General features: G+C 48.8%; 6 protein-coding genes across 6 annotated transcripts; 5 read left to right on the top strand and 1 right to left on the bottom strand.

Moving 5' to 3' along the window:
• Window positions 1-5,491: 5,491 nt before the first annotated feature.
• On the top strand, window positions 5,492-6,253 carry LOC128717827 (apolipoprotein D-like; the record flags this gene model as incomplete). The annotated part of the gene is made up of 3 exons (XM_053811499.1): window positions 5,492-5,855; window positions 5,932-6,033; window positions 6,105-6,253. Coding segments are annotated over 3 exons (615 nt in total), but the record flags the coding sequence as incomplete, so codon positions are not given.
• A 294-nt stretch (window positions 6,254-6,547) lies between these two features.
• Window positions 6,548-7,296, bottom strand: LOC128717826 (apolipoprotein D-like). Its single transcript, XM_053811498.1, has 3 exons — window positions 6,933-7,296; window positions 6,629-6,854; window positions 6,548-6,563 (listed from the first exon to the last, which is right to left on the bottom strand). The coding sequence occupies exons 1-3, from the start codon at window positions 7,294-7,296 to the stop codon at window positions 6,548-6,550; spliced, it is 606 nt and encodes a 201-aa protein (XP_053667473.1).
• An 883-nt stretch (window positions 7,297-8,179) lies between these two features.
• LOC128709107 (apolipoprotein D-like) lies at window positions 8,180-9,076 on the top strand. Its single transcript, XM_053804091.1, has 5 exons — window positions 8,180-8,293; window positions 8,362-8,590; window positions 8,659-8,754; window positions 8,828-8,960; window positions 9,046-9,076. Exons 1-5 carry the CDS (start codon window positions 8,180-8,182, stop codon window positions 9,074-9,076), a joined length of 603 nt encoding a protein of 200 aa, XP_053660066.1.
• Window positions 9,077-10,147: 1,071 nt separating this feature from the next.
• On the top strand, window positions 10,148-12,113 carry LOC128709104 (apolipoprotein D-like). The gene is made up of 4 exons (XM_053804088.1): window positions 10,148-10,288; window positions 11,434-11,698; window positions 11,761-11,989; window positions 12,053-12,113. Exons 1-4 carry the CDS (start codon window positions 10,148-10,150, stop codon window positions 12,111-12,113), a joined length of 696 nt encoding a protein of 231 aa, XP_053660063.1.
• A 413-nt stretch (window positions 12,114-12,526) lies between these two features.
• Window positions 12,527-13,340, top strand: LOC128709106 (apolipoprotein D-like). The gene is made up of 4 exons (XM_053804090.1): window positions 12,527-12,667; window positions 12,731-12,959; window positions 13,027-13,246; window positions 13,310-13,340. Exons 1-4 carry the CDS (start codon window positions 12,527-12,529, stop codon window positions 13,338-13,340), a joined length of 621 nt encoding a protein of 206 aa, XP_053660065.1.
• Window positions 13,341-14,916: 1,576 nt separating this feature from the next.
• On the top strand, window positions 14,917-15,929 carry LOC128709184 (apolipoprotein D-like). The gene is made up of 4 exons (XM_053804168.1): window positions 14,917-15,045; window positions 15,119-15,362; window positions 15,525-15,611; window positions 15,682-15,929. Exons 1-4 carry the CDS (start codon window positions 14,917-14,919, stop codon window positions 15,927-15,929), a joined length of 708 nt encoding a protein of 235 aa, XP_053660143.1.
• Window positions 15,930-19,423: the final 3,494 nt, after the last annotated feature.

Below are 19,423 nucleotides of genomic sequence, written 5' to 3'. Positions count from 1 at the left end.
CTATTTACGACCATGCTCAGCCTTCTTTCTTTTGGATTGTCGGAGGAGAGAATCTTCATAGAGAACCCACGTCCTTAGCCAAGGACGCCTGCTCGTATGCAGGAGGCACCACACCCAGGGAACTGCCCGATTCGCCGAAGCGCCTACGGACTAAAAACTCCTCAGGCCTCAGAACCTATGCCTGTTGGTCCGTTAAGACATTACGTCAGCAATAGGCCTGCTGGGTACTTTGAGTAGCTGCCGATGTGAGTACATCGACGCTATCAGACCCCAACGGCACCGCACGATGACACGGGTTAGATGTCAGGCGTTCGAGATGATCACGTCCATTCCTCGTTATTTGGACCGTCGACGTATAGTCGGTGTGCCCAATACAGAGGAATGTCCTACTCACCCGCAACGACAGCTCGTGATCCCGGGGTCCCAGGCACTTTGTGCCTGGGGTAGCCTAGGTCAATAAGCCGCCACCACGGTCTAACATTGTACGGTTGCCCAAGGGCTCCCAATACAGCGACCCCCAACTGGACCTAGGCGCGGGTTCCAACATTACTGTCGCCGTCCACGCCGTCGGTCAACTCTGATGCTACGCTGTTGGAGTCGAGCCATGATGACTCGGATAGCATTGTATACCAGACTCCAGAGGGCCTGGTTGGAACTCATAATGGGGATTATATTTGATGGTGAGACCCGAGTTCCTAACGCTAACTCCAGTGCAGTACGTACATCAGCAAACTGCGTACACTCAACCAGTAAGTGTTCCGGACTTTCCTCGCGACCACAAGTGACACAGTCGCTTGAGTCAGCGAATCCCATCCGCCCAAAATACTGGTTGAAAAACCCATGACCAGTAAGGAACTGTGTTAGGAAGAAGTCGGTTTCCCCGTGCTTCCTGCCTATCCATGAACCTATGTCCGGTATGAGCCTCCGACCGTACTGCGAAGTATTCCATTCCTGTTGCCAGGCCCGGATAGAGACTTCGCGCTCGACTGCTCGCGCAGTACTACTGAGCGCTGGGTACTCTTTCCTTCTCAGGAATACCCGCACCTCTTCATCGACGAGGATGTGCAACGGCATCATTCCTGACACCACCCAAGCCGCATCGTGAGAGGCTGTACGGAAAGCGCTTATAACCCGATGCACAACAGTCTTGTGCAGGCGTCTTAGCCACTGCTTCCGACACTCGAAGCGTAGGGCTGAGCCCCATATAGGGGCTCCATAGCGAACTATAGAGGACACTACTGAGGCCACTACGCGGCACCGGCTGCTCCGCGGCCCACATCGGTTTGGCATCATGCGCAGAAGCGCCGTCATAACTCTAGTGGCTTTCTCAACAACATACGAGATGTGTTGGTGGTACTCGAGGCGATCATCAAAGATGATGCCCAAGTACTTCAGGGACCGCTTCGAGTGTATGACCTGATTGCCTACTACGATGCTGGACCGCTGCTCCTTTTGATGGGAGCTGACAACGATATACTCTGTCTTATGCAGCGCTAACTCTAAACCGACACTCTGCATCCAGAGTTCGATAATCGACAACGATCGTATCACTGATTCCTCGACTTCCGTGATGGTATTTCCTTCTACCATCAGTACAATATCATCTGCGAAGCCTACCAGTGAGCATCGAGTGGGCAGTTGTAGCGACAGAACGTCGTCATACATAAGGTTCCACAATGTCGGCCCCAATACCGAGCCCTGTGGAACGCCTGCGGTCACCTTCTGTTCAACTGGACCGTCCGCAGTATCATACATTAACACCCGGTTACGGAAGTAGTCACCAACGATATTGTATAGATACTCGGGAACCTTGGCTCTCTGTAATGATTCGCCAATGGCCAACCAGCTTGCGCTGTTGAAAGCATTTTTGACATCAAGCGTGACCATTGCACAGAATCGGAGATTACCTCGGATCCTTCGTCGAGCAGGAGATACAATCTCCACCACATTCTGCATGGCGTCTACCGTTGACCGGCCGGCTCGGAAGCCGTATTGCCGATCTGATAGCACCTTATGACTTTCAAGGTGATCGTTGAGATCGTCAGCGATGACTCTCTCAAGGCCCTTGGCGAGGCCGTCGATCAAGCAGATTGGTCTATATGAACCCGGATCTTCTGGGGGTTTCCCAGGTTTCTGGATGAGTACAAGCTGCTGGCGTTTCCAGATGTCGGGAAAAACTCCCTCGTCCAGACACTTTTGGTAAACAGTAAGAAAGGCCTCCGGGTGGTGCTGCATTGCTGCCGCTAAGGCAACATTGGGTATGCAGTCCGGTCCCGGTGCTTTCTTTGCAACAAGTCTCTCACCTATCGACTTGATTGCATCCGAAGAGAGCCGAGTTTGAGTGGATGCAGGGCATCCCTCCACTCGGTACACCGGCCACATTGTTTCACAATGCGAAGGAAATAGGCCTTGCACGATAGTGCGCAGCTTCGCCGGATCTCGTTCGGTGGGTGTGCGGTTTCCCTTAATGAGACGCATTAGGATTTGATAGACAGTTCCGAACGGTTCCTCGTCCGCGAGCTCTATGAGTTCGCTGAAGAGTCGTTTTTTCGTGCGTTTGATCTCATTCTTAAGTGTACGCTTCGCAGACTTGTAATCCCTCAAGCGCTCACCATGTGACTCACTTCCGAATGAGCGTTGAGCTCTACGACTGCATCGCAGACACTGGCGGCGAAGTTCGGCGATCTCGGCCGTCCACCAAAACGCTTGGTGACGTCGTCCCGCCTCACCTCTTTGCCGTGGCATTGTTGCATTGCACCCGAAAGTGATGACTCGCGTGAGGGATACCACATCGGTTATCTCGGTTCGATTGAGTTCGAACATTAGAGCCTCCAGAAAAACCGTTTTGTCGAAGCGGTTGGTCAACCATCTTCGCGGACCAGCTGTTGTAGAACGACTGGTAGTTCGCGTGTCGCCACCAACGGAGAACTTAATCGCCCGATGGTCGCTGTAAGTGAAGTCTTTCAACACGGTCCAGGTCGAACCCCGGACCAGATTCGGACTTACAAACGTGACATCGACTACAGAACTCTTTCCTGGGCGAACGAAGGTACTCTCAGTACCAACGTTCAGAGGGATTAAGCCGAGACCGGAAAACGCTGTAAGGAGCTCGTCCCCTCTGCGCTTCTGAGGCTCACCTCTCTTGCTCATGTCACTACTCCAACACGCCTACCATGCGTTGAAGTCACCACCAATAATGATGCGACTTCTGCTGGAGATAGTTACCACCAATTGATCGAGATAGCTTCTGAACTCCGAAGGAGTCCATGACGGCGGAGCATAGCAACTACCGATTGTGATGCCATTGATGACAGCGGCCACGAATCCACTAATGTTAGTGGAAACTACCTCCTGAATCGGAAACCGTCCAGTCGGTACTATAGCTGCTGTCTTGTCATCGCTGTACAGGTAGTTTCCGTTCCCGCAAGATCCATAATACGGGTCCGCTACAAGTAAAGCCTCGGCTTGTTGCTCTGCTGACAGCTGCCACAGCAATTGCCTTGCTGTGGCACAATGGTTCTGGTTTAGTTGCAGAACCTTAAGCATTCAAAGCCCCACGAGTTGTCTTCACACGCCGGTTGGGACAACGGATTGACCCGGTGGCATGTTTCGACGCGTTTGGACCTTTACAGTCCAAACACTTCGCAGGGTTAGGGCACTGTCCACGCTTGTGCCCTTCGCTGCCGCAGTTACTACACAGTTTGCTCCGATCGGGGCCTGTGCAGTATTTCGCCACATGTCCCACGCGCAAGCACTTGAAACATGACGGCGATTGCTCCACCGCGTGAAGTTGGCAAATACACCAACCGATGCGGATTTTCCCGGAATGCAGCAGAGAGTTGGCCGAGGAAAGCGGGACACGGAACCTCGCGTTCTGTGTACCCGGAGAGAATCCCTTTCTCACCTTGACGGTGGAAGGGCAGATCAACACGTCGAACTGCTCCTTAAGGGCTTCACAGACCTTATCCGGCGTTGATACCTCATCGAGGTATTTGCACTCAAACATTGCTGTCGGTGCCAACGCCTTCGCCGTCCCTTTGGTGTTCCCGCAAGACGTCTGTGGTGCCACTGCCTTTTTCGAGGTCTTCTGCTTTTTGGGAGCGGTCGCCGGGAGTGGTGCTATTTGTGTGCAAGCACACACGGCCTCCATCCTTTTATCGACCCCCTCAGACCGCTTAGATAAAAGCTCGCTTCCCGCTTCTGTCTGTGTCTCCTCTGAGACCACGACAGTGGGTCTAGCAAGCTGCTGTTTGAGGTGATTTATCTCCTCAAACAGCGCCTCCATCACGGTGAGGGTTTCCCGCAGAAATCCAGCGTCGGCAATGGCGAGGGATTCATCCTTGGCGGACTCCACGTAAGTCCGAAACAGCTCAAGGTAAGACACCTCGTGTGTCTGCCCCTGAGGTTCGGCCTCAACCTCGCAGCTCAGAACCTCCGGCCCCTCCTCCGCCGGAGCGGGGGAGGCCGGCTCACTAGACTCGATAGCCCGAGAGGCGGACCGAGTCATCGGTTTTTTAATTGGTGAAATTTGGTCACTCATTAATGAATGGGTCCAAAGTGCAATCCGCTATCACTGCCTGTAAGTTAAAGTTCCCATAATGACCTCGTGGTTATCTATGCAAGCAGGGAGGCCACGCGAGGGTTGTCGTGCTGCCCTCATGAGCACGATCAGAGCCAGGTCGGGATAAATAGGGCGTGAGCACACCTACACCTTCAGCTTGGCCGAGCGGTCATTCCCGGCGACAGAACAGTGAGCGCTACTGCAGACTTGCTAAGTTTTAATAGGACGGAGACGGACGCACCATTAGCCTTCACGCCGTTTCAATTGGGTATCACCCCAATTTACTAAGGGATCAGATTGGATTGTCCGCCAGCCCCGAAAACAAACAACGAACGCGCGAGCCTTGTCGATATCGGTTTGGAGCAACGTGATCGCGTGGACAACCACGTTATCTCCGGACTGCCACTACCCAATTTAGTATGCAAACTCTAGATAAATCTAGATGGATCTAGCTACACTCCGCCCAGGACCGCGAGGAGGTATGGGATTGGTCTTTTCCCGGGCACCATGCTCAGCCTTAGTTGAGTTAGGTTTGCTTGTGTAAACGATCGCCACCATCTTCCCTCGCGCGATTCAACACCTGCCCGGCATCATTCTAGTCGTTTCTAGCGATGATCTCAAGCAGCAGCAATAACCGCCAAGAGCGATCCTCTTCGCCCAACATCTTTGTCTTACCGGCCAAAGTCGAGGTGAGGTGTGATGAGGTTATCGCCTCGCCTCGGATCATTCTCCCGAATCTTTGCTGGCCAATGTTTTTGTTTGCTGATTGCCTCCCCCTGGTCAACACATACACACCACATCCCGTGCCGGGGTAAATAGCCATCGCGATCAGCGATGCGTGGAGGGTAATTTCTTTCGCAGCCAGCACACGATCGTTGCTTAGTGTTGCCGTTGGTTCCATCGAGTACGGTTCGAGCGCGCTGAAGTTAAACCGTGCCCGCCACAATGTTTGCCCGTGTGTTCGCGATTGTGGTGATTGGGTTTGTGGCCTGTGTTGCCGGGCTGCTGACGGATGAGGCCTGTCCGTCTGATGTGACGGCGATGAAAGACTTCTCGCTGAACGATTACACCGGCCGCTGGTTCGAAATCAAGCGTTACGAGCAGTTCTACGAGCGGGATCTGGATTGTGTCGTGGCCGAATACCAGAAGACGGGCGACGATAGCATCTCCGTGAAGAATGGTGCATTCAGTCTGAGCAACAATACGCGGGTGGTTGGCGAAGGTACGGGAGTGGTATCGTATCCGGATGATGTGACTCATCCGGCTAAGCTTAGTGTGGCCTTCTTCGGAGCAAGTGAGTGTTTGGTTGGGGTGGGGTAGTGTCTCCTGAAGGGCTACTAACGAACCGATTCCCTCCATTGTCCAAACAGAGCCGAAACGAAGCAACTACTGGGTGCTGGACACGGACTACACCTCCTTCGCCGTCGTGTGGTCCTGTGAACCGTTCTTCAAGGACGCTTCCAAGAATGTCCGTAAGTATCGCGGGAATGGATGACGCGAAGTGAGATGAGATATTGTAGCAACTCTTCCTCCTCAATACCAGTGGGCTTCTGGATTTTCTCGCGCAATCCTACCTTCCCAACCGATGAGGCTGTGGTGAAGCGTGTCGATGAGCTGGTCAAGAAGTACGGCGACGCGTCCAAGTTCGAGGTACCGAACCAATCCGACGAACGTTGTCCACGATCTTACTAAATGCGCAACGCCAGAAGCGTCACATAAATGATGGAAAATGCAGTAAACATTGAACCAGGCAGAGTTATTCGCAATTGGTAATAAACGCTAAATTGAAACGATAAGATAACGCCCTTGGTGAGACGATAAGCTTCCAGGTCATCCGATTAAACGCATTTGGATTACGCGTTAACGTTAATTTTTATTTTTATTGTAACATACTGATACGTAAATATAGAACACAGCAACATCAATTACAGTACAGTGGCTCAGTTGCGTTAGCTCCTGTCCACTAATGGCAGATCGTTGATCATACTAAAACACGGGACACCTAAAAAAAAAGAGAGCGTTTCCGATCGTGAAGTGTGCACACCTGCCCAGTTCTTCATTACTTACCGATCATCTTGTTGCCGGGTGAACCGCACCTGGCTACGATCGATGTAACGTCGCATGATGTACTGGATGCGGAACATTATGTCCGTGTTGGCGGGTAGGGTCGGTGTGCGGGACAGCACCCAGAAGCTTTCCTCCGACTGATCGTCACCAAGCGGCTGACAGTTCCAGACGACTGAGAACGTCTGGTAATCCGTGTCCAGTACCCAGTAGTTCGAGAGATCGTTAGCTGTGACGATACAAGGTAGTACAATTTCACAGGTTAACATGTCTCGCATGGCATCGAATGAGTTCCCCGTTTACTTACGAGCGCCGAAGAACGACACGTTGAGCTTGCCCTGAATGATCTCCTCATCGGGGAAGGAGAGCACAGCCCGCCCGAGCGCGTTTATCGACGATCCATTGAACAGGTTGTAGGCCGAGTTGGACACCTCCACCGATTCGTCCTCGTTCAGTGTGTAGCGCACCTGCACGCAGTCATAGTTCAGCTCGAACTCACTCTCGTAGCGTTGGATCTCGTACCACTTGCCGAGATAGCTCTGCACCGAGAAGTACTGCATCGCTTCGATCCCCGCCGGGCAGGCACGATCGAATACGATGCTGGCGGATGCCGGGCCAACGAGACACGCTACGGCGAGCGATAGCGCAACAGTCACGAACGTGGTCTGCATGGTAAGTTTGGGTTTGTGGGAAATTTCTTCTTCGCCTCCTTCAAGACACACCTGTACACTGAACCTTTGAAAAGACGACCGTAAGGGCTTTATAGTTCGGCGTCGCGCACAATATCTTCCGCTCGATAAGCGGACACCAAGCGATTGTACGTAGTGCGGTCGTGATTACGAATTCGTACACGATTCTTACGCCCCGCCACGAACACAACCCGTGTGGGCTACTCTTTTGCACCCTCACAAACCACCCCCCCCCCCCCCCCTCTTCGGGTTTCCTTTCGATATCAACGGAGCATAAAATTGGTTCCGAAACGCAATGCAATTTGGGGGTTGCGTTTATCGATAAGAACCGTGCCGTGGTGGAGGCTGTTGTTGAATTTATGTAACGTTCGTTTTATCATACCGCACGCCTGATACTGATACACCCCGGCCAACCCTCTGCGCCGCGGCACAACTCAGGTGGGGCCCCGCAGGTTTCATGGCTTCCGGTTGAATGATATTTCAATTTTTCGGTACCGTGGTTTGTTTTTGTGGGCCGTGACTCGGTCAGAATTCTGGGTTCTGGAACAAACTCGAGTCGGGCAGGGGGGTTTTGGGTCGGTTTTACGCCCCCCCGACCGCGACATCGTTCACCGTTTTGATTAGACAGTACGCTTGACTCGACTATTATGATTATTCCCGCGAACAAAACCGATGATAGCGACGATGATGATGATACATGGAGGATGCATATGAATCAAACAAGGTTCTCTTATCACTTTCGATTCGATTCCTACACAAACCCCGCATCCCCTTATCTATGCAAATGATATAAAAAGAGATGCTCCCGTGGAACCGGCGAAACATCTAGCACGGGTTGTAAGACTTTTCGAGTTTGAAGGTGAACATGTTCAAGCAGTTGGTGTGCGCTGCCCTGCTGGCCACTTTGGTCCAGGGTACAATCTTCGAACGGCCCTGCCGTACGGACGTTTCGGCCGTACAGGACTTCCAGGTGGATAGGGTAAGTGAGTGTCACCGGGCGGGTACAGCTGGGTCCATTTAAACATTCTCCTTCACGGCCGGTTCCAGTATCTCGGGCTGTGGTACGATCTCGAGCACTACGAGGCAAGCTTCGAGCAAAACACGGATTGCGTAACGGCCGAGTACAGCCGCCAGGCGGATGGTTCTATCCGCGTGTTCAATTCCGCCGTCCGGCTTACGGACGGGTTGCTGTACGCGGTGGACGGTTTGGCACTGTTGAGCTACCCGGAAGCGGAGGTGCTCGAGGCAAAGCTGAACGTATCATTCTACGGTGCACGTGAGTATGGGCTCTCCGGGAGCTGGTGAGTTTTCTGCGACTAAACGTTCACCCTCTGCCCCGGCTAGCGAACGATGAATCGAACTACTGGGTATTGGATACGGATTACGAGAATTACTCAATTGTCTGGAGCTGCGAACCACTCGGACAGGACCGATCGCTCGGTAAGCTGGACAGCAGGGACGCACGCACTTTCTTGGTGACATAACATGTTTTCTCCTTTACTTGTGGAAATAGAATACTACTGGCTGCTTTCCCGCACTCCAACCCTGCCGGAAGATGAAGAGCTCAGGGACCGAATCGAAATGCTCAAGGAAGCGGCTGGAATCGTAGACGATGAGCTCATCGTTACGGAACACTTTGCCGAAGGGTAAGCGTTAATTGAAACGGTGTTGAGATTTGTTTCCAGCAGTAATTCTTTGTTTACTTCTTTGGTTGTCTTTGTCCTCCCACAGATGCAACAATAAACGTCTTAGTCTATTGTAAAGAGTATGCGTGTATTACCACAAGCAAAGTGTTATCGAAGAATATAATAAAAAATTTTCGTAACAGTTAATGCACAATGATTTTCTGGTTGTTTTTTTTTTGCTGGCAGTTATATGATTAATTTATTTTATGTTCGAATTATATGATAATATAGTAATAGTAGAAGTGTGTGTTTATTGGTTACATTAATATTTTGTGTTATACACGGATGTTGTTTTTGCCACGGCATAACGGGTTCAATATTGATACTCTCCTCATTGTTGTGTAACTAATTAGTCTGGCTGGTTTTTACAACAATATACCTTGAACTATTTGGGATTTTTAACTTTATATTTTTTTCATTCAATTTTTGTTTTCAATTTAATTTCATAAGAATAATGAATGTCCCATGTCTTGTAAAAACGAATTTACAAAGTTAAATGCCCAAAAGTATGCAATGTAAAAAACCACTCATCGCACTGTGGCGTAAAGCTAACGACACAGTGGACATATTATTTTCAAACGTAACACACTACTCAAAAATGGATACACATACAGTCAAGCATGAGACCATTTGTTCAAAATTTTATCAATTTTTATCAAATTTTTTCTTTTTTTTTTTTAATTTTATTTTAAATTATGTAATGAAAACTATCAAAAAATTCAAAAATAAGTCAAACAAACATCGTACAACCCGTCGTACGCAAAACACAACTTTTATCGTATCATTGTTTTTAGCACATTTCGCAGCTTATTTAAATTTTATTCGTAAACATTTTACTGCTTTTGTACCTCCCAGAAATACCCGCGCAATAATACAACCCAATAGGCCACCGTGAAACATCGCGCAGGCACCACCAGCGTTCGGTTTTAGCTGAAGATGCTTTGCGTAATCGATTTTATCTTAAGAGACGTCGGATTTGCCAAACCATCTCCAGTGTGTCGTTGGAGTTCGACCGAAACGGATCAACGGGATCGGTGCGCGATCGGTCCAAACGTGCTGCGTGGTGCAAGAACCCTTTGCGATCGCAGAATATTACACGACGTTTGGTGTTTGGAAGTTGTGACAGTGTTTTTAAACAACCGTAGAAGATGATAAGTAAGGTGTTGTTCGTTTTTGCCCTGGCGGCACTCGCAAACAGGCTCGATGTGGATGGTTTCTTAGTGAAGGACGGGAACTGCTCACTGGCCACAATTAATGTACCCTACGTGAAAGACTTTGAGGTGGAGAAGGTAAGTTTTGCTACGCTAACCAACCACCAAACAAATCGATGAAAGCACCAGCATAACTTTGCGGAAACTTTCACGGAGCGTCCGTTGCGGTACGATAAAACATATTACACGGGCGAATGAGTGCCACCGCACAAAATGTCATCTCGTTTAGGTAACCTTTACGAAATGGGTCGAAATTGCCCGCGGATATTACATAAATATTACGCTGTTACTTGCCTACGACCGATGGGCGACCACAGTTTGGGCTTTGGGGTTTCGCGGGACGACAAAGACGACCCGTGATGTCACCGATTGTTACGGTTGCCGTGATGTCCCAAGTGGGCGTCCAGCCTGCTGGTTGGCACGGCACTTTGGTTAGGCTGAAACGGTGCTTCCTTAATTATGCTGCGGCGTTTCGGCGTGCGCCGCTCTGGAACAACCCCATCTAAGCTCGACCATAATGTCGCTAAAATTGCATAATCTTCGGTGTTCGTTGGCCGCTCATCGATTTGGGGGTTTGGTTTTCTTGATCGTGCATCTGCACCGAAGGATTTAATGGTGCCAGTACAGCTTCATCCGTGCCGAGGTATTGAGGAAGAAAATTCGACCTCTCGCGAAGCTGGATGCGTTGGACGCCGCTGGTCTGGCTGTTATTGACGACCTGGTCAAGGCCGCATTCGATCATAAAATTTGCATAACCTGCCTTGAAACGGGCAACCCCGCTCAGCTGATTAACGTGCTAGCAGGTGCACGAAAGAATGCCATCTCGCGCGCCCATAGCGTCGCTTTCCACTTGATCGTCTGTTACCGTGGGGTGCTAACGATCGGTGGGGCGGCCGCAGCTAGCTTGAACTTCAGCCTTACGGACGTGATTTATAAAGACGCCACATCCCAGCGTTAGGTGAATGGCAACGATCCATCGAGGAAGGGCTTGTGGGTTGTGTGCGTCTCGTTAGCTCTTTCGTAAAAGCCTTTCATTGTCGTTGCTTACCGGTAGCTAATGATGAACCGTGATGCCAATGCCGACCGCACTCGGCAATAAAGCGGACGTATTGTATTAAATGAATACCTTCGGCATTGCTGTTTCGTCCGTAAACCTTGTCCACGTCAGTTCAAACGATTCGAAGATTTCTAATGTCTTTTCTCTTGTGCACCCTCCATTCCAGTACCTTGGACAATGGTACGAATTGGAGCGATACGAGCAAGACTACGAGCGGAATCTGGAGTGCGTATCGATCGTGTACCGCAGAGGACAACCAGCCGACATGACGCTGGAGGTTAATTACCGTGGCTATCTGCCCTACAATGAAACCACCAGCACCTTCAGCGGCAGAGGTGTGTTTAGCGAAGAGCTGGTACAGGATAATACCAACGTGACCACCACCGCCACCACTACCACGGTTGGGAAGCTGGTCGCTTCCTTCGGTAAAGGTAGGTTCGACAAGCCGTTCGTTGAAGCGGACGATCGCTCACATGTCTCTGCTTCCTGGCAGCCTACAACGCAACCCACTACTGGGTGGTGGATACGGATTACGTCAACTACGCGGTCGTGTACTCCTGTGCCGCGTTTGCCGAGATGAACCAGGCCGTGGAGGGCTACTGGTTGCTGTCCCGCACGCCCAATCTGCCCAACAATCCGCAAGTTATCGAACGCGTAAAGTACCTCCGATCGACGTACTTTGAGCTGGCCCACATACGCGTTACCAACCACACGGAGGAACTGTAAGTATTCATCCGACAGCTAGAAGCGCCATTTACAACTCAACGCTATCATTTGTCCACCAGCTGCCCCATGGAACAGAAATTACCGACCGAACCGAGCTTAGTCATTTTGCCACCACTGTGAACGGATGCGAGCCACTTTCCGTGGACGCATAGCCATCCTGCCACCTAGGTTAGGGACTGGTCACAGCTTTGCCACAACCGCATCTGCCGCATGCCTTTGGATGAAGTTTGACGTTCATGACAGCAGCTCTCATTGTGCCGTCCGGCAGATGCGAATGCGGCAGAGCTGTAACCAGTCCCTTAGTCCGCCATTTCCAGTGCACACAGTCCCAGGCGAACGTGCGCATGTGTGTACGGGGTTATCAGTAGATAAGTCAGCATAATCTATACACTGTATAATAAAGAAACGATTGGAACGAAAACAGAAAACGAAAGTGAGATGTGTTCGGGTGTTTGCCAGTCCACCGTGCCAGTTTGTCGGGAGTTGTGGTAGTGATAAGGTGCGCTTGGTCTTGGGTATTTGGTTCAATCATCATGCGATTTACAGCCGATGCCAGGTTGTTGGTGGTGGTGACAGTAACACTCGGTTCGATTGCACTGGGTCAAAGGATCGTCAACCAACCGTGTCCAGATTCGGCTAGTCGTCCGATCGTACAGTATTTCGATCTGCAGAGAGTACGTATCCGCTTGGCCGGGTTGCACCGTTCGTTGAACTGAGCAGATTCCTTCCATTGGCAGTATGTGAACGGACGGTGGTATGAGATCTCACGCTACGATCAACACTTTGAGAAGGACTGTGACTGTGGGTATGCCACGTACACACCCCAAGCTGATGGTTCCGTGAAGGTACAGAACTGTTGCGAACGGTTGCCCAACACAACGGTCAAATGTAGCATCGGGAAGGCGGTCGTTAGCTTTCCGGACGAGTTCCCGCTGGAAGGAAAGTTTAACGTTACGTTTGGAGGACGTAAGTTACCGGTATGGTGAGAAGAGTACGCGACACCAAAAACTCAAGCTGTATTTGGTTTTGACAGCACCGAAAACCTCAAACTATTGGATACTGGACACTGACTATGATAACTACGCATTGATCTACTACTGCAAGAACCTTTCCGAAAGCAAGTCCGCCGAGGCGGCCTGGGTACTGTCGAAGCAGCGTACGATCAGTGCGTCTGTTCTGGACGTTGTCGACAAGCTGGTGAATAAGTACTTCGTACGGCAGGATATGCGCGTGACGGAGCAAAGTCAGAGCAAGTAAGGCACAATCAGCTACAAACTGTTTGGAGTAATCAAATCTAATACTTCGTATACTTTCAGGTGCCAATATCCCGATACTAATGACGTTTAGAGCTCTCTATCTCTCTCGTTTCTTCCAATTTTTGAGTTAACGCATTACTAAGTAATGTAATCCAAATTGTTGTCCAGACCGAACTGTACCTTGAATCTAGAAGCTCAATTCATGCTCTATATGAGGAAGGTTCACATGAAGCTATTACCTTCATTAGAAACATTTTTAAAATAAAAACCAAAACCACTCTGGAGATCTTCACCGCTGCAGACAGCATTGCATTTCCAAAACAATGTAAAAAACCACACATACACCTTCAACAGTAATAAACTATAATCTTTATCGTTCCCTTCCTTCAAAAACTGCATCATAAGCCATTGTCCACAGGGCACAATCTCACCCAGCAGTGCGGACCAGCTCTTCGATTCGTTGTGCTTCTAATGTTCTACCCATCTCTCCATTTGCCACCCCGGGACCTTTTCCACGAGGTTCCATCGTACAAACTGTGATGATGAGTGGAAAACTTTCCAAAACCCCTGGCAACCGGGAGATCGCGTAAACGTAAAGCCAGTCAGAACACTTTGGCTAATTTTTACGAGCAATTCGAGCTTTGCTGCTGGAAGCCAAAAGCAAACAGTGGTAGAAACCACGAAACCGATCCGTCCATCCGTGGCCTTTGCTCGGTACAATCTGGGAGGGACAGGCAAAGTTTCAAATGAAAATGAAAAGTTAATGAAATCAGTACTTCGGGCATCGAATTGCCAAACGGATGTCGGCAGGGTACGGAACGGGGTGGAAAGAATTTTCAAGCTGCACTCTTCACTTTTGTTGACAATTAGCGTTTTTACAGCATTGGTTGAGCTTACTTCGGGTAATTTAAAGTTTGTTTATCGCCTTTAGCCCGGTTGCTGGTTAGTGTCATGATTTGCTTTGCGAAAAAATAAAACGCTAGTGTGCGAAGATTACACAAGGAGCAGTTGGTTGAACCTTTAACCATCAGAAGGTGAAGTAATAGCCATTTAAATTTTACTTTTACATTTTATTTACAAACAGGTATTGAAATGATCTTGGTGACATGAAATTGTACCTCACGCAATCGAAACCCTTTGCTTCAATTCCCCATCCCTGGACGCTGTGGATAGTTTGTGAGTCAGTCAAGTAACCGAATCTTTGTTAGACTGCTCAACTTCTTGCAACACCAGCAAATATTTATCGCCCTGTGTTGGTTTCGCAGCTAAATGTACGTTTGTATATGGAGACTGCAATACAAATCACGTACTGCTGATAAGCCCACACAGCGAGAACAAAACTGAGCGTAGATCACACACGATCACTCTCCTTTCTATCGCTCTGTCTCGTTCGCACGGTTTGACTTTGATATTGTGATTTTTGAGAGAAACTGTACTACTAGCGCAAGGCGACTTGCCATCTGCATGCCACAGGCCAATTGGGTCAATACGGTTCCGACGCTCGGTTGTACAAGTGAAGCTAACAAGTGCGAAGATCGGTTGCGTTTAGCGCTAGTTATCAATAATTTAGGCGTTAGACAAACAAAATTACACCAAAAGGGGGCGTTTGTCGTATGGGTGGTGCCGAAAAATAAGGGAATCCCAGCTGTACGAACTTGAGCGTGATGATGAAGCTGATCCCATTTTGGATGGTTACAATGGCGTACCTGTGGTGTGCCATTGATGTGAGCCATGGTAAGCTGCTAACGACTGCCTGCTTGCAGTTTGAGGAAGATTACAACTTCAAAGAGGATAAGGTAGGCGAGTGTGTACAAGCTTCCCAATGCACCGAACAAATGGACTACTGGTTACCCGTTTTTTGTTCAATAGTTTACCGGAACATGGTACGACGTACGGCGCTTGAACGATCCGGCTGTCCCACAGCACGAGGATTGTGTGGTGATGAACTATCGGCTGGGTGAACAGGGTAGCTTCAGCATACGCCAATCGTACCAGATCGGTCCTGACAGCGAACCGATCTATCGGGGCGGAAAAGCGGATCCGAAAGTTTTCCAGGACGCCCGCATACCGAAGTTTTACGAGCGTTTCAACACGACCGACCCGAACGATCCGGGTAAGTGGCCTTGGGATTTTCCAAATACGCTATGATTCATCACTGGTGGTGCTGTTAGATTTTGCGGAAAGAAGGAACACGCACACAAAACCAAGCACTAGCAACAAATGGCGGTCGTTTCGAAGTGATTCGCTTATCACAGCATAAACTTCCCATTTGCAGACACCTCGATCGACGTAGTGGCGACGGACTATAGCAGTTATGCCGTTGTGTACTCTTGCACCTCGATCAACTCCACCCATCAGATCGGTAAGCATGAAACATTGCCTTTGCTGTCGTATAAACATCCAAATCAACGCTTCGGGTATGCTCGTTTCAGAATCTGCCTGGGTACTTTCGCGACAACCGGCACTGGCGAAGAATGTGGTCGAGCTGGTGAACCTCTTCCTCGAGACGCGATTCACCCGGAAGGATCATAAATGGCGTGCCACGATACAGACTGCCGATTACTGCAAACCAACGCTCGTGGAAGAATTGCTCGTCCACAGTGCGGCTAGTTGCGTCCAGTTCAGCTCCATCCCGCTTGCCACCCTGCTCGGTGTTTTGCTGGTGAAAGTGTTCCACTAGACTGTTTCCTTTTTAGTGTTACGGGATGTCCTTGGGATAGCGTGCATTCTTTCCCGCTGCACTCTAGTGGTGCGAAACGGGCGAAAGTGATTGTGCGATTGATGGTAGTGTCCGTTTAGTGTAAAATCCACACGTCATTCGGTTGACCCATTTGCATAGTAAAAAGCGCCATAATCCGGCACCAGGCTGGTGAGTGAAGACGCGACTTTGTGTTGATTGTTTGTTTGACATCCGAGGAGAAGTTTGTTTTTTTGTTTTCTTCTTCAGTGTAAAGGTGAGAAACTGTAGCTGCAGTTGCATTTTTTAGTATTAATCTGTGCGCATCGATAGACGATGCAAATTAATTGTACAAACACGAGCAAAAGTGTTGCATCGCAGAACCAAATCATCGCAAAAAAAGGTGTTGATTGTTTTGTGTCCGCCTGTTCGGACGTTGGATTTGAAAGAGAAAATGTTTAGCGAAACTGTTATCATTACAGTACAATCGGTCTGTTTACCTTTCCTGATCTGTACCGATCCTCGGGGCGGATTGGTAAAACCAACCGGAATGTACTGCAAGCTAGCAGTAGATTGCATTGTTGCAATGGTAGCATCCAAACAACCTGATCGTACGGCACTACTTCACACAAAAAAAAATCGAGGTTGAAAAAAAAAACCAATCGGACATAAATCAAATTTCCACAAGGATTGCATTTGTCGGGTTGCTTGAGAAGTTGTTTGAAATTTAAATGAACTCAAGCTGGTGGCTGGTTTTACATTTAGCTTTCTCTTTGCACGCCCACGTTCGGTTGCACCTACCGTACGGATGGTTCGGAATCTGTGCATTTTCCACTGCCGTTTCATTAGCTTTCAACCCAGTCCACCACCTGTGCAACCAGAAACGCATTTTCAGCTGGCGTGTCGTTAGTTACTAACAAGTGCTGGCAGGTCGAAAACGGAAACGAAGTGGCGACACATCTTGCACGGACGCGTACCAGACAGACAAGTGACACCACACAGGATTCTAATTAATGTTCATTATCTGACGAACGTTTGGATCGTTTGGATACGGTTCGGTTTGCACCGTCATCACCACCAGTGTGATTATCCCATTTTGAGAAGTTTACCATTACATCTTGGGACCAAGCGTGCGTGCCGTGCGGGTTTGCCATCCCGAACCCGAATGGTACGATAATTAATGCCTCCGTTGGATTCCTTCAAGCGAGGCAGGGCTAAAGCTTCTTAGTGTCAGTGAGGTAAACCTTGAACGGGCGGTTGCACTGGAGAAGGTTCGTTCAAATGGAAAATTTCTACAAGCGGGGGGCACTTTTTTGCAGCGGCCAAACTCTTATCGCAAGTGTCGAAAATTTTGACAGCACCGATTTTTGAAGCCTTTCCAACGTTTTGCAGCTGCACGAAGCTAAAGTCCTGCTTGATGGGAGACTTTAACCAGTCCGGAAGCGGGGCACCGGCTCGGTACGCGGTGACGTTAGGGGAAAATGTAAATGATTTTCCCATCACTTCCTGGAAAATGACAGCCCCACCACTACCACCAGCTTGTGTATCGGTGTGGAAACTTTTTCCTTACCTTCGGCAACTGTCCAATGGGATTATTGCGGACAAGAAGTTTACCGAAGCATTTCGGCACTAAAAGAATGGAAAGTAAGTGAGTAAAGAGACACACACACACACATACAAAAGCGCTAAAAGAAAATCCAAATGCAAATCAACTTGGGTAGGTAAAAGTTGGGCCCTTTTTTTGGTGTTGCTGTTGCTCGCTACTTCCATCTTTGCGTAGGGTTCCGATACGTACAAAAAAGTCCATCATTGGAAGGACTTCCAAACGCACCACACGACGTAGAGTTCCCCCGTAGCAGGTCTTTGGTTTGCATGGCTTTTCCTTAGCGTTTCCTTCCCTTCTTTTTTTCTCTACCGAATTCGATACAACCGTAGAAATCGACAACTTTTCACCCATTTCCACAGGTAAATGCCGGCACCGAGAGCGAAAAACCGATTTGAATTGTAAACGGGATCGCTTTTGCTCGAGACGAATGGAAACGATGTTAAGATCACTTACGCAGTGGAGCTGTCGATTGGGCCAACCCAGCACCACAAGGTGAACCCGTAAAAATGAGACTGTAATTTCGGGGTTTTCCATCGTGGGAAGCGTGTGTACCGCATTGCAGTGTACATCGATGGGGACGGGCTTACCAATTCGGCATAAAAAAAGATAGAAAAGAGCGCACAAAAAAAGTTAATTTACAACACTATTGCCCATGGACGCGCAGCACGACTGTGTCCCGCTCATTTTGCATTTCGATGTGATTTGATTTTTTATACCACAACTTTCAACCTCACCGGAACCCATTTCGGTCGGTCGGCCATGTCTTGAAGTACGTAAGGAAGTGTACTTTTTTATTTAATGGATCGGGAAAACGGCATCGGGAAACATGCACGGGGAAAACTGTCAGGGAACAACACGGTCGTCAAGCAAAAGTTTCAACTCATTCCCTCAGCATTAAAAAAAAACGCACAAAGAGGTATCCATTTTTGTCCATTCACATACAGGACGAAACCAAGCTTGGATGGAAGCGACGAAAAAAAAAAACCAAGAACCTTCCATCGGTGTGCTTCTCTAACTCAAAACCCTCCAATAGCGTATGTCTTCCGCCCCCCAAGGGTATTATCTATTGTATTTTTGCATAATTTATGGTAAAACCAGCTCCTTTTTTCCCATCCGTAAGTAGTAGCGTTCGCGTTTTCCTTCCTTCTTGTCCCTCCCTCCTCCCCCTCTACATTTCCACTGCTTTTGTGAATAATAGTAAAAGTATCAAAAGTATAAACAAAAAAAAAACCGGTCAAAAGTTTAGTAAATAAAAAGAAAGACACAAAATGGTACATAAATCCGGTTCGGTTAAAAGAAAGCAAAAGTGCGCAGAGGAAAGAAAGACAAAATGAAATAACATCACACAGTAGAAAAAAGACACACACACACACGCACACAACAAAAAAAAAATGCGAGTAACCAAGAAGTGAAGTGAAAAGATTTTAATCTACTTTACATAAATTATGTCACAACATTTTTGCTGACGGTACAACACCTGGCACAGAATTCTACTCCATTCGCGTGTCCACTTCACGCTTTGGCAAACGCCGGGTCCGGGACCGAGACCGGCTAGCGAACGCTTCGTAAAAGTAATTTGTCGTGTAAAGCGCAAAGACACTGGGCGCATCGGCCACTGGCCCGGCAAACGTGTGCGAGTTGAAGATTTGCATTTCAAATGCTTTACAATCAAACCTACCTTGCAATATTGTGTTTTGTCTGGCTAATGCGTATCTTCGCAGCCGCACCGTTCGTTCGCCTGAGTTTATCGCTCAGCGCCGACCAAATGCTACATTTAAACGGGCATTACCATAATAAAAACGATTAAAGTAAACTTCCCATCCCTGCCAGTAGGGAAATATACCGGCAACCCCTGTGATTGTTTTCCTTGCCTTCATTAGCAATAACATTC

Source organism: Anopheles marshallii, chromosome 2, assembly GCF_943734725.1.
Source record: "Anopheles marshallii chromosome 2, idAnoMarsDA_429_01, whole genome shotgun sequence".
NCBI classification, from domain to species: domain Eukaryota; kingdom Metazoa; phylum Arthropoda; class Insecta; order Diptera; family Culicidae; genus Anopheles; species Anopheles marshallii.
Note: the sequence above shows the minus strand (reverse complement) of the source record. Positions and strands in the feature narration are given on the sequence as shown.

Bases quoted from the DNA above. Each gene is read 5' to 3' on its own strand.
- LOC128709107 (XM_053804091.1), top strand. From the start codon at position 8,180: ATGTTCAAGCAGTTGGTGTGCGCTGCCCTGCTGGCCACTTTGGTCCAG. The intron at 8,294-8,361 runs GTAAGTGAGTGT...GGCCGGTTCCAG, and splicing joins AGGACTTCCAGGTGGATAGG to TATCTCGGGCTGTGGTACGA. The intron at 8,755-8,827 runs GTAAGCTGGACA...TTGTGGAAATAG, and splicing joins CGGACAGGACCGATCGCTCG to AATACTACTGGCTGCTTTCC.
- LOC128709106 (XM_053804090.1), top strand. From the start codon at position 12,527: ATGCGATTTACAGCCGATGCCAGGTTGTTGGTGGTGGTGACAGTAACA. The intron at 12,668-12,730 runs GTACGTATCCGC...TTCCATTGGCAG, and splicing joins AGTATTTCGATCTGCAGAGA to TATGTGAACGGACGGTGGTA. The intron at 12,960-13,026 runs GTAAGTTACCGG...TGGTTTTGACAG, and splicing joins TAACGTTACGTTTGGAGGAC to CACCGAAAACCTCAAACTAT.
- LOC128709184 (XM_053804168.1), top strand. From the start codon at position 14,917: ATGAAGCTGATCCCATTTTGGATGGTTACAATGGCGTACCTGTGGTGT. The intron at 15,046-15,118 runs GTAGGCGAGTGT...TTTGTTCAATAG, and splicing joins ACAACTTCAAAGAGGATAAG to TTTACCGGAACATGGTACGA. The intron at 15,612-15,681 runs GTAAGCATGAAA...TGCTCGTTTCAG, and splicing joins CAACTCCACCCATCAGATCG to AATCTGCCTGGGTACTTTCG.
- LOC128717826 (XM_053811498.1), bottom strand. From the start codon at position 7,296: ATGCAGACCACGTTCGTGACTGTTGCGCTATCGCTCGCCGTAGCGTGT. The intron at 6,855-6,932 runs GTAAGTAAACGG...GTATCGTCACAG, and splicing joins CGTGTCGTTCTTCGGCGCTC to CTAACGATCTCTCGAACTAC.
- LOC128709104 (XM_053804088.1), top strand. From the start codon at position 10,148: ATGATAAGTAAGGTGTTGTTCGTTTTTGCCCTGGCGGCACTCGCAAAC. The intron at 10,289-11,433 runs GTAAGTTTTGCT...CCTCCATTCCAG, and splicing joins AAGACTTTGAGGTGGAGAAG to TACCTTGGACAATGGTACGA. The intron at 11,990-12,052 runs GTAAGTATTCAT...TTTGTCCACCAG, and splicing joins ACCAACCACACGGAGGAACT to CTGCCCCATGGAACAGAAAT.